General features: G+C 42.2%; 1 protein-coding gene across 3 annotated transcripts in view; it reads right to left on the reverse strand.

Moving 5' to 3' along the window:
* Positions 1–13,088, reverse strand: part of CHN1 (chimerin 1) — a 100,355-nt gene that overhangs the window by 72,763 nt on the left and 14,504 nt on the right. Inside the window, exon 1 of one of the 3 annotated variants that reach the window (XM_063162170.1) lies at positions 5,086–5,165. The exons of the other annotated variants lie outside the window; for them this stretch is intronic. Within the exon in view, the coding sequence (XP_063018240.1) occupies positions 5,086–5,134 (49 nt within the window). The 5' untranslated portion in view covers positions 5,135–5,165. Of the gene's footprint in view, positions 1–5,085; positions 5,166–13,088 lie in introns of those variants that run through there. 3 annotated transcript variants of the gene reach the window in all.

Raw genomic sequence — 13,088 nt, forward strand, 5'->3', positions numbered from 1 at the left:
TAAAATAATTTTCTACAAGCTGTGCATCAGGATCTATCTTAACTGTATTTTCTGCCCTAAGTGAGATGCAATTCAACTTAAAGCTACTCTTCTCCAAAGGCCTAAAGCATTAGGGAAAACAAATACATAACCTGATGCTATCAGCTCTGTGATCCTACTGGTCAGATTTTCACCAGTATGAAGGCACTCTCATCAGCAAGGACATTTTAGATCAGGGACATGCACAAAAGTTGCAATTTCAAACTGAGACCCATTTCAAGCTGACAGATACTTTCCCTTAGAATTAACTGGGCTACAAACACAGTGCAGATGATATGTACTTAAAAACCACACAGATTTCTCATAAGCCAAATTGACCATGTAACACAGTAAACACTTTTCTTCAGCTTCCTATAGAGCTTTTGACAAGTGGTGTTACACCACCTTTACTCCGAGCAACTCAGACATAGTGTTTGTTCTTACTCTGGCAGTTTGTACAAGCATTATTTAATGCCATCAGTCAATATAGGTAGAATCCTGAGGATGATCCAAGTGGCTCATCTTTTCTCACTTTGTTTCATTCAGAAGCACAAAGTTTCCTGAAGATCTACCTCTGGTTTCCTTATATTCTAATCACAAGAGAAATTCTGGATACCCAACTCTTGCTTGCCATCATCCTCTTGACTCACAACACACTCCTCTCTTTTCCAGGACTTTGCTTTCCCCCAATGGGGGGGAAATCTCCACCTCCATGCAAGACCTCTCCCCTCACCCTTGAGCAGTGCTTTGGTTTGCTCCCCAGTGTTGTCCTGTTAGGACTCCCCTGTCTATCCCACTCTACCTGCTCAGCATCTCATTCTGAAGACACTTTGTCTCATCTCTACCCCAAGGTTCCTTGCTATTTGCTTAAATGCAGAGAAAACAGAGACAAAAAGCTCAGAACAGCACAACAGGCAGCTTCTGGCAACAGTCAGAAATGTCACAGTGGGCAGGAGCATTGCTCTTTGAGTACAGAATGCCCTCCTTTGAGCACAACAATTCACAATAAAAAAAGTTAACTATGTGTCTCGAGCATGAGCCAAATTGACAAACACAGACTGACCATCAGAAATACTCACTTCCACAGAAATGGTTGCCAACAAACAACCATACAGCCATTTAGAAGTTCATATACACAGACACAAACACTAGGAGAACATCTCAGATTTTCCATAAACACAAATGTGACTAATTGTGACATTACAATGTAGCATTTCCCTACTTTTTTTGCTTCTTTCTTACCCACTCCTATTTTATCCACTATATAAATTTGGACAACTGCAGTACTTTCAGAGTGTACATTTTAACTGCAGATATGAAAACTGTTACTGTTGCCTCAAACTGTTTAAAGTGCTTGCCTTTGTGTATTCCTTTTAAAGAAAGAATAAAAATGTTTACCTCTGCTTGAAATGGCAGTTTCTCAGCCAGTTCAAGGGTAGAGGAGCAGCAGCAGCTTAACTCATCAGGATAACCCCATAAAGCAATGTAGGACTTCAAGATTTACTGTAGAGAATTTAGTTTTAGTTTTCTTTTGCTGGATATCAGTACCTGCACCTTGGTCATCTCTAACAGCTGAGATTAATGTTGTCTGGGAACAAACAATCATCCATCTGCTGAGACAGCAGCTCTTACCCCAACCTTTGGTTTTATGTGATGATATCTCTATTGAATACAGGTGAGGCCTCAGGCAGAGATCTTTGTGGAAGAGGCCAGTTCTCAACCATGTGGACCAAATACCAACATGATCAGGAGAAAAAAAAAGTCTGATTTCATGTTCTGAACTGGCTAGGACCCAAGAATGGTGTAAGTCACAAACATGAAAAGATGCAAGAAAGTATAAACATTCTTCTGTAAGCTCCAGCTAGGCACTAACCAGAAGGCATGTCTTGTAAGAGGCCGTTCTTGCTTTGTTTGGCAGCAGCATGTATCAAAAATTAACTCCTGGAGAGATTCATGACCGGCCCAGTGGATGTGGCCATTTGCTGACCCATACAACAGACTCCTTTTTGTGCCTGAAAAGCAAATTCTAGAAAATTTGTCTCCAGCCCCCAGATCTTCCTTATTAGCACCTTCTCTATGCCCAATGGATGCACATAAAAAAAAAATAAAAAAAATAACTTGGCTTAGAGAAACAAAGCCATAATTTATTTTCTGGTGAGATTCTCAAGCCACAAAAACCAGCACAATTTAACAGAAAATGTCATTTCATCTCTGTTTTTCAAAGTACAAGTGCCAAGAGCATTTCAGAAACTAAGCTCAAGCCATCACAAAATGTTTTCAGCAGCAGCCAAGCAAGCCCTAGCAGTGAGGCCTTTTACACACTCCAACCAAAATAAAACTCAAACAGCACTGAGTTAATTGAAGGCTGAATACAGCCACTGCCCTAGGCAGCAGCACTAAAACAGATGGGCTACAGCTCCATGGTTTCAGGGTAAATATGAGAAGCTGATCCTTGGCTGCAGCGGCACTGAAGTGTTTTGCAGAAGCCCCTGTGCAGCTGGCAGCAGGAGGGGAAGATAATTCCAGGCGGCTTCTGGAGAGGGACAGCAAGGTAGATGGTGCAGAAAACACCCAGCCATCCCTGTCCATAGCACGTGTAGGGAAGAAGTGAGGGACACACACACCAAACATCTTTCATTGCTCCTAGACCGGACCTTGGGATGCTCTGCTCTTTGCACAAAGGCTCTCTGCACCCCTCTGCTACCAGGAGCAGTAAGCTGGATGACAATCTGCCATGGGTGGTGGGCAGGAGCAGGACCTTGATGCAAAGAGCAAGTGTCACATGTGTGGCTGCTGCCCATTGCAGCAGAGGGTCCTGTGGAAACAACCCTGGATTAGGGTGCCACACACAGCTGCCAAAGGCTGTAGAGAACTGCACTTCAGTCAGTGTCCATAAACAAAACAGAAAGCTGTGGTCAAGCTTTGTACCTGGCAAGAAATGTTTTCTTAGAAACAAATACTTTTTTAGCATTTAAGTCCTTCACATGAATAGAAAAAGGGAAATGATCCTATGGCTCAATCTTGTCCTGCCTTCATCTTTCCAAAGCAAAGGGGCAACAAACTATTTCTGACCAAAATATCTTGCACAGACTTATAACACATTTTAAAGGATATGACAAGCAACTTTTTGTAAAATAACAGTATAAGAGGTTTTGTTTAAGAGAAAAGAAATATTCCAAAAAGAATTGGGGTTTAGAAGTCACTGAATAAATAATGTTTACCCAAATGTAATGTTGCTCCATTAGTGACTTAAAACCAAGACATTAATGACAAGAACCTGATGGCACATATGGCCTGGGGCCATGTAGAAATCGCTTAGGGTTTCACAACCTGGGCATCACAGAATTTCCTTTGTTAATGGAACATCCCCACAGGGCTGAGAACACCCCAGGCAATAGGCACCACATTTCTGTATGTCACTCAGCAAGATGACTGATACTTCTAGAATGTTATTGAGTCTTTGATGCTTCTTTAATGTTATCTTTGGCACCCAAATTCCTTTGAATTAAGGAAAAGAAAAATGCTTTGAAAACTTTTAGACATATCAAGGCTCTTCCTAAGACACCAATGCTGTAAAGGAGCTTCAGCGCAAAAGTCTCCCAATGAACCACCATCTATTTTCTCCAAAGACATCAGACAGGCACCCAGTTCACCAAGCTGGCAGGTGTTAGAGCTCAGCAGGGAGCTCAGTGGTGTGCAGACAGCACCCCTCCCAGCAGGGCATCCCCTGCTCTGAGCCCATCGTGCTGATGACACGACACAGCCCATCCTGGTGGGAGCTGGAGTGAGGCACTGCTAAATTCCAGCTACATCCCACTCTGAGCACAGAGGCAAACTGCCTCCAGGCTCAAAAAGGAGCTTTTGCCAGCTCACGTGGTTTGTCTCTGCCAGGGGATGGCAATCTGCAGGCAGAGGTCCCAGGGCAGCCCTGAGAGCTGGCACACAGTAAAGGCACTGCACCACTGCAGCCACCCACCCACAGGGACGTGCCCAAGCTTGTGGGCAGAGGTGACAGTCACCAGTGACAACTCTTCTTACAGGAAGTTTTACTTCTTTACCTTACCCTTTGGCACAGGTAGCTACACTTTCCAATGCCCATAAATTCAAATGCACATGGTCAGCTTTAGACCTTTAAAATTAAATGATGTTTGAGTTATCTAAGCAACAAAACAAATCCGTGTATTTTCTTCTCCTTTTCAGAGGCATTCCCATCTGGGAGGAGAACAAGAATAAAATACAATCTAAGGGAAAGATGCAAATCACTGAAAACAGGCACCAATAATGAATGCATCCCTTCAGTTGCAAGATGGCACTACATCACACATCCTGTGCCCCAGAAATTTTTAATATTGAAAACTCATTTTTATTTGCTCTTTCATCCTCTTGTGCTTTTTCTTTTACTACTCTTATTATTACTGGAGAAAAAATGATTAAGAGACAGTCAGTGTGCACAATGCCCCAGAAAGCTACAAGGGCTAATGGCATTTCTCAGATGTGACCAAGGGGGACACGAGAAAGCACACTCAGCAAAAGGGAAGGGGCCTAAAGAAGGGCATGCTCTGATAATTACATCAGTCTTGAGGGGGAAAGAGAAAATGGATCACACTGCCATCCTGGTTCTACAGTGTCTGATCTGGCAACAATAAATTCTGTGAGAATGCTTCTAACAGGGTTGAATGAGAGACCCACTGAAAACAGCCAGAGTTCAATGACTTTTATGAGCAGGTCTATTATTATTGCCTCTTTCTGAATGATGGGAAATTTTAAGTAGTAATATTTTGCTTATCACAAGTACTGCTGCAGTGAAATGAACTCATCCTCTAAGTGATTAGACCAGGTTGCAAATCATTAATTTCTAGATTTTCATTTAACCAAAGCAAAGGAAGCAAGTATTCATTTTTCCTCCTCTTTGCCAAATAAAATACTGGCACATGACTGCATAAATCATGAGAAATCAAAACAAAAATTATATATTTTACAGCAAAAAAAATTAATCTTAAATATCTTAAATTTTAAGGTGAAACTTTGACATAGACAAAAACATAGACACAGACAAATTTTTCTTACCATTGCATTTCTCTTGACAGTAGCTTAACGGGGTGAGGAAATATGCCATGAAAGCACAGGTAGCTTACTCTTAAAGTTTCAAAACATCTAGTATTATTTCCTAGTGTTGCTTCAAGTATAGAAATTTGGCTCTCAGAGAGGTAAAAAGATGACAAGTGCCACCTTGTGGGCATTTAATAAAGATGAAATTTAATGTTACTTTCTGTATCTTACTCGCCAGACAACAGGCTGCTGCTGATTTTCAGTACTCCTGGGAACACCCCCTTTGCTCTCTAAGAAAAGACAGACACGGTGGGAATTGCTTCCTGACATGGATCTCAGGTCAGCTGCAGGTAAAACAACAGTCAGGCCAAAGACTGTCTTGTAACCCTCTCATTTACATCACCACATGTATCCTGAAATGTCTAATTTACACAGTAAACAACTTCCAACTGAAGATGTTGTCAAAATCAAATATGCCTCTCTAATGTATGTGTTTAAAAGAAAAACAGATTTTTTTTTAAATTCATTGTGACAGAACTGACTACATCTGACCACAGCCCCGAAGAGATGGATCAATGAGTTCGCCAGTTTCCCATCCTCCCCATGGGTTATTTGAAAGGTCTACTGCAGTCTAATTTCACAAGGTCAAAGTTTTCAGAAATAGGCCTTTATTGGATTAATTGCCTATTTTAGATTTAACAGGAAATTTTTCCAAATACCTTTTAGATTCAGTAAAGCAAATTCTTGTTCACTGTGATTTCAGAGTAATGTCAGGTTGCACAAGCTTGAACACTGCAACCAGACTTCTTTGTTTTGAAACCCAGACTGGTTTTCTCTGTAGACACTGCTTTGGTCATGGCAAGTTAAACTCACATGGAAGGCTGCAGAAATATCTGTTGAGGCTATTGCTCTCATACTCTCTCATTCCAACCATAGCAAGGGATAATACAGGAGAAAACATTTACCCTTTGACATTTTCTTTCCTATTTTTTCTTCTGCAAATCCTTCTTGGTCTCCTATTTTAAAAGTCTGCCTGCAAAAAGACAAAGCTCATTTCCCATTGCTTGCTTCATTTCCTCCAAACATTAATAACACTAACAAGGGCACAGCAGTTTTACCATAACTTCAAGCCAGTGACAACTGTTATAGCCATGGTCTCAAGGTAATCACAGAAATACATTTTGTCTTCATTTCTCCAACACATCTAACAGGGAATATTGATTGGAGTTTGATTACACAAATATTCTGAACAGTTATCCTACTAGTGAAAAAAACCAACATGCTATCATGTAAAAGTGCCTTCTAGATGTAAATTAATCTTCTGCCCTGAAGACAGTGTCTGTCCAGGACAAGCACTTTTGAAATACAACCCCTCCATCCATTGCATAATCCCCTAATTTGCTGAAAGGGGAGATGTGCTTTATCACAGTTTGCTTGGTTGCTTTGATTCGTTTTTCCACACACAACACCAACATAATGAACATAAGTTCACTTTCCCACTCTAAAATACACTTTTAAGTAGAGTATTGTGGCTTTACCAAAAGCTAAACCTCAATAAAAGAGCACAAGACTGACTCTGCCCCCCTACCCCTTGGTAAAAACCCACTGAGAACTTGTCCATCTTTGCATTTCAGCCCAAAATAGTTGCTGTGCATTCATTAACCTCCCGGGGTAAATAAATAAAAAAAAAAGAAACGAAACCAAGCCACCCGTTAGCAGCCCAGGCAAAAATCAGAGCCTTCCAGAGAAAATTAAGAGCAGATCTGATTTCTGACTGCTGTTACAACTGGCATCAAGACAGACTCACATATTCCAAAGCACATCACTCCAACTGTGTCAGATGGCCAAACCAATGCTGCTTCTCCTTCCTCAAACTTGACCCATTTAAACTCTTAGACCATCAAGTTATAAAAAGCCTATTATGATTCCTATTACAAACAGATTTTTCATTTTCTAAAACAATTGTCAATAACACACACCATTGCCCAGGCAAAAACATGGTTTCTATTTACATCCTTACTTTCAGAACAGATGCAACTACCAGGTAAAGTAACCCAGCCCAAGATCGTGATTGCTTTTTACAGCGTCATGAAGGACAGTCCTAAAAAAATTATTGGCAGGGTCTGAGACAGGAAATGGAAACAATGTGGTAGGATGCCTTTTTTAAATTGGAATTTAGGATTTTATTCCAAAAGGCATTTTCTGATTGCTGTGAGCTTCTCCCCAGTCTGAGACGCACCACTCCTTACCTCGTCTGCTTCTCATATAAAACATTCAAGAGGCCTCCAAAGAAATGAATTAGGATGCTCCAGGTAGAAAAGCTGAAAACTTCACATTTCCTTTTGGCAATGCCATGGCTCACTATTATAACTGCAGCCAATGAACTATGGTGAAAGCTTTTCACCCAATAGCCCCTCCCTGTTTATAGCATTACATCCATCTTTTTCATAATGATTTTCCTCCCTGGCAGGCTCACCTGCTGCACTAGGCAGGAAGCAGACAAAGGAGAGAGAGCAGGGCCAGCCCAGGGAGAAGCTGTGCTCTGGGTGCACTCCTGCAGCCCCCAGCACACTGTGTGACTGGGGCAACAGCCAAACGGCCTCAGAGGTGCTTCAGCAGCTCTACAAACACTGAGAGCTTGTCTGCATGGGCTTCCCCTCTGTCCTCAGCTCCTTCTGGGTTTGGGGGCAGAAAAGCAGGTCAGGGGAGCTGGGAACAGGCTGCTGGAAGGAGAGCTGAACAGAGGTTTGGTACTGCCCTGAAGGAATCCAGAAATAGCTGGAAAGCTTGATATGATCAATGCTCAGAGATAACCTCCAGGTCCTTTTTCAGTTAACTCCATGTTTCTTTCCCCCTACACAAGATAAACTCAGATGGTTTTCTTGTCTCTCTTTTGAAATTGTTTTCTTTCTCCTTTTTCTCCACTAATTAGAAGAAAGACAAATTTGTCCACAAGTAATGGAAACTTGGGTTATTGGCTCTCATGTGATCATGGCACTATGTTAAACAGGTTTCCAACCATTATGAGCTGCATTTCTAGGATATCAAAACATTCTTACTGGAACCAAGATCCCATGGAACTGTCCACAAGTGAAAAGCAGACTTAGTCCTACGTAAGACATCTAAACAGAAAATAGGAACAGTAGCTGGTGAGAGAAGCAGAGGCCCTTACAGATGAGTTCATCAAAGAAAGATCAGTATCTCTATTCCCAAGCCTTGCTAACCCAGTATTACCCCAGCCAGATTTGTCTCTCTGGATAACAGCTATTTTTTGTGTCTTCAGCCCCACTTAGACTTTATAAAAAGAACCCTATCATGGTAATTGACAGCACAGGAAAACACAGACAGACAGAAGGATAGTGATAGGATGTGACAGATCAAAAATCAATCTTATAATTTAAAAATGGTCCTGGCCTGACACAGCTTGGTGAAAACTGCTGTGAGGCAGAATGTTGCAAGCAATTGTCAGAGACTGTGATACACAGGATATCCACAGAGAAAGAAGGGCAAATGGTAAGACAGCTCTGAGACATGACAAGCCCTGCCTGTGCCTCCCACAGCTGCTCTCGCACAGCAGTGGGATAAGGAAAATGCCAGGTTTTTACATTTAAAAATCACTATAACAGCAGCATCACCACCACCCCACCCAAAAAAAGCAATAAAAAAAGACCTTTCTGCTTTTCATAGACCTTCCTACTAAGTGAGAAAAAACACCAACAAGCTGAGTTAGCCAGAGTGAGCTCTCCCTCTGACAGATCAGTCTGCAACTCACTCATCCCAGAGGCTGCTTGGGCCCCTGTCCCAGGAGTGCTGCATGCCCTGTCCCACCTGGGGCTCACCAGGCTTTGGGACAGCCGGGACACAGGGACCACAGCTCAGCTCCTGCTGATTCTGAGCCTGCAGAAGAGCAAGTCGAGACACAACTATCATCTTTGGTCTAATGCAGCTGGATGTGGATTGGGGTGGGGGTTTCTGCTCACAAAGTACAGTTCCAATAAAATCTAAGGAATACAAGATGCTCCATGGAGTTCCTGCCGTGCTTGCTGCTCTGCCACTGAGGAGGGGCACACAAGGCTGCAGGGAGGGGACTGTGGGCACAGCTTGCTTTGACATGATGTGGCATTGGGAAACACACAGGTCAGCCAGGAGCTCCCTGAGCACCACAATAAAGCAACAGCACAGCTACAGGCCATGAGCTCACCACTGGAAATGGATGCTGTGACAAGCTTCCTCCCCTTCTGTTTCTATTAAACAACTGAAGATTTTTCTCAACTTTTGTTAAGTCCCATTTATAAATATACTGCTTAAAAGAGAAAAAAAAAGCCAAAAAGGAAATCAGTAGAAGTAATTGCTTTGTCAAAATTATGCTTCCTTAATTGGAAGGATAAACCCACATGTGCATGTTTTGCCTGTAAGAGAGAGGTGAGGAAGAAATACATCCTGTTTGGGGGTTTTTTGTAGGCTGCTTTTTAAAATAAAAAATTATTCCAGATTGCACTGAAACACTGTGTCCAGATTCACATGGAAACCATACAGCACAGCTGAAAAACACTGGAAGACTGGCCCTACCAAATAATTATCAGCAACTTTTATAGTCTGTAGTCTGCTCTGGACTGCACATGTATCAGATACTAATTCAGCATTGAGGAGAATGACTTATGAGCAATGTGAGCACAAGGAATGGTCAGGAGCTGCACTAAAGCACTAAGTCTGTTTTTCAGAACTGCTCTCCTTTTTACACAGTCCCCTATTTACACCACACAAGAAATAATTTTATTCTCTCCTTATTCACTGCTGCAGCAGTACCCTAAAACTTTCCTACATGAAATACCGTGAGGGTGCTGAGGCACTGAACAGGCTGCCCAGAGAAGTTGTGGCTGTCCCATCGTTGAAAGTGTTGAAGGCCAGGCTGGACAGGGCTCTGCTCTGGTGGAAGGTGTTCCTGCCCATGGCAAGGGTGTAGGAACTAGATGACCTTTAAGGTCCCTTCCAACTGAAACCCCTCTGTGAGTCTATGATGCTCAGTTGTATCTGCTATGCAATTTAAAGGGTTGCAGCTGTGGTAGCACACCACAATGCAGGGGCAACAAAACAATTCTAGTATTTAGGAAGCAGAGTTTTACCTTTATGTTTAGAGTGAACTTTCACACAAGCAAGCTGCCTTGGGACATCCAGCTTCTGATCGAGATCAGAAAACATATATTTTTATTTTAGCTTCTTAAATGGCAAGACTGCTCTTGCAACAAAGGAAGCAGGAAGGAGATGGAGATGAGCACTGTAGCAGAGGAAACCATCAGCTCCCACCAGCACCAGATACCCAGACCCAACCACATGAGGTGCTCAGCAGAGCCAGACCCTGCCAGCTGCACCAAAGCTGGATGTGACAGTGGCTCCCTCACAGAACTGACAGAGACCAAAAGAAACCTACCTGCTCACTGTGAGCAGGAAAGTCCAGCCTGCAACCTCTTCAGAGGGCCACTACCAGAGAATGCAGTTTTCCTAATACATTCTCCCAAGGGACTAAGCTTCGGTCACATGAAAAACAGACCACTTTATCACATCCCATCAGCATTAACAACATTTTAACCAAAAGCAAACCAGCCCCAACATGACCAGTGTTCCATGATGCTTATCACAGAACAGCTGATAAGGTCATGAAAATAAATTCAGAGATGAACATATCAAAATACATCATGGAAGTTAGACTCACAAATGAATAAATAGAATTTTATGAGTACAATTTCCAATAACTTTCAAATCACTTCATATATATCATTATATATATCTTTTTCATTCAGAGTGCTGCAAATGTCAAATGCCAATTCTTACACATTCACAGAGGCTGCTGCACACACAGCAACACTATTGGATTCCAGCTGGGTGTGACCAACCTCCCTCCCTCCCCCCGACTAGAACCAGGACAATGACCCGTCACTCACTCCACACACCGCCAAACTCTCAGAACAGCACAGAGAACTACAGAAACTCTTCCCAGCATCTTCCTGGGCACGGCCAGTGAGGCTGCCTGAGGCCCAGATACCATGCAATTATCAAGTCCTGGCTATATGGTTAAATGCTTTAGAAGATCAAATATTTCAGAGACCTTAAATGGTACTTGTTGTCTTACATAACAAGAGTTCTCTTATCATTATAGTGCAAGGATTCCATACCGCTAGAGTTTCGTGCCTCCTCGGTGTTTCTTGTAGGCATCTCCTCTAAGCACTGACTCTTCCTGGTCCTTGCAGCAGCCATCTGACTCCAGTTCCCACCAATCCATTCTTTTATACCACTTGTTCTCATTGGCTACAGGTGTGGCCTGTTAAGATCAGGCCTGCTCCTGATCTTTAGTAATTGGTCCAGCTGCAACTCGTTGGGGGATAAGATTACATTCTATACGACCTTCATTCACCCATACTGTATCCCCCTACAGTACTCTTCCTTGTTTCAACACATACTCCAAAAAGCAACATCTAGAGGGTTTTTAACTTTCTGCCATCATTTGTGAAGATGCACAAGCCAGATACAATCCATGGCACTGAAAGAATAACCGAGCCAGGTGATGATTTTATGAGGGAGGAGGAAGCATCTCATCCTCTGCTAATAACTACAGAAGAGCCCTTGGGCCAGTCTCGGGGCTGTTTTGTTTCCTTGTGAGGACATTTGTGTGCAGAACTGTACAACCTCTGTCCACAGGGTGGAGCAGCTCAGCAGCCTGAGCTGTGCATGCTGCACCCCACGCTCAGAAAAAACTGAACTGTCCAACAATGCTCGTTCAGCTCAGACTGCACAGAGCACTTACCCATGTCTGCACCCTGGGGGATCCTGATTAATCTGCCTTTATTCAACAAAAATGGCACAGTCTTCCAAAAGGCTTGTGCTTTGAGTTTACTATTAGAGCAGTATTTAAATTATGACTATAGTATTGCCACTGTGAGTACACACAAACTTTTCTGGACAGAGATGTGCTTTCTGTCAATGGAAAACTTTTTGTACACCTGAAAAAAGCAGGTAAGACCTCTTGAAGAGAATCAGTGACAGAATAAAGTCCCAAAACCTGACAAAGCAAAAAGCATCGAGTCCAAAACAAACAGAAGAAACCCCACATTTACACCTGGAGCATCAGCCCTTGGCCAATGTGAAGCGCACATCAGGAAACCTTCCTAGATCCTCACATTCAGAGCATCTTTCACTTCAACATCATCAGATGAGATTCTGTGTTACACTGTCTCCATTCTTAGTGGACCTGCTGGTGTCAAGGAGGAAAGGGATGCAATTGTTCAATGATCAGCATTAGAGAATCTCCTTGGAGAAAATTTTAAAAATCTCACCTTAATTCATTACTTGAGCACACAACTGGACATGTCCTTTCCAGTTTCAGCAACAATCCTCAAACTTCTGATTTCTTTAGATTCTTATTCTAATACAACTGAGAGGAAACACAATTTTATACTAGCCACTGTGTGAAGCACACTTCTAAGCACTAAGCTGAGAAGCCATGACTCAAATTTTTCATCCTTGTCTATACTGTTAGTGTCACTTCTCTGGTATTTTGATCAATTTATACCAATTTACTAGTTAATAGATCCTATACAGGTTTTTTTCTTTTGATTGCATTGCTGGCAAAACCTTTTCAAGCCTGCTCTCCTTATTTGTTTCATTAGGTTCTATAAATCATGAAAGGTTAGCACGGCACCTAGGAGAAAATGTTATGATTCTCAGCACCTGGACACTTCTCCTCCCAGACACATGAATGGGAGTTGGAAGGTCTAGTTTCCCTCTAAAATAGTTTCAATTTCTAACAAATCACCTTCATTTTTCAATGTTAAAAAACCCCAAACCTAAACATTGTACTAATATCCCTAAATAGCTTCATCTAATTAGACTATTTGTAGTTCCCATTGTGACTAGATGTTGAATTGCTTAAATGCCCTCTAAAATTAGCTTGTTTTCAGTCAGTACTGAGTGAACCCAAGTATTTTAAGCAAGGGCTAACCACTTCAAGAGTATCTGTTGCAACCAGG

The sequence above is a fragment of the Melospiza melodia genome, chromosome 8, assembly GCF_035770615.1.
Source record: "Melospiza melodia melodia isolate bMelMel2 chromosome 8, bMelMel2.pri, whole genome shotgun sequence".
Taxonomy (NCBI): domain Eukaryota; kingdom Metazoa; phylum Chordata; class Aves; order Passeriformes; family Passerellidae; genus Melospiza; species Melospiza melodia.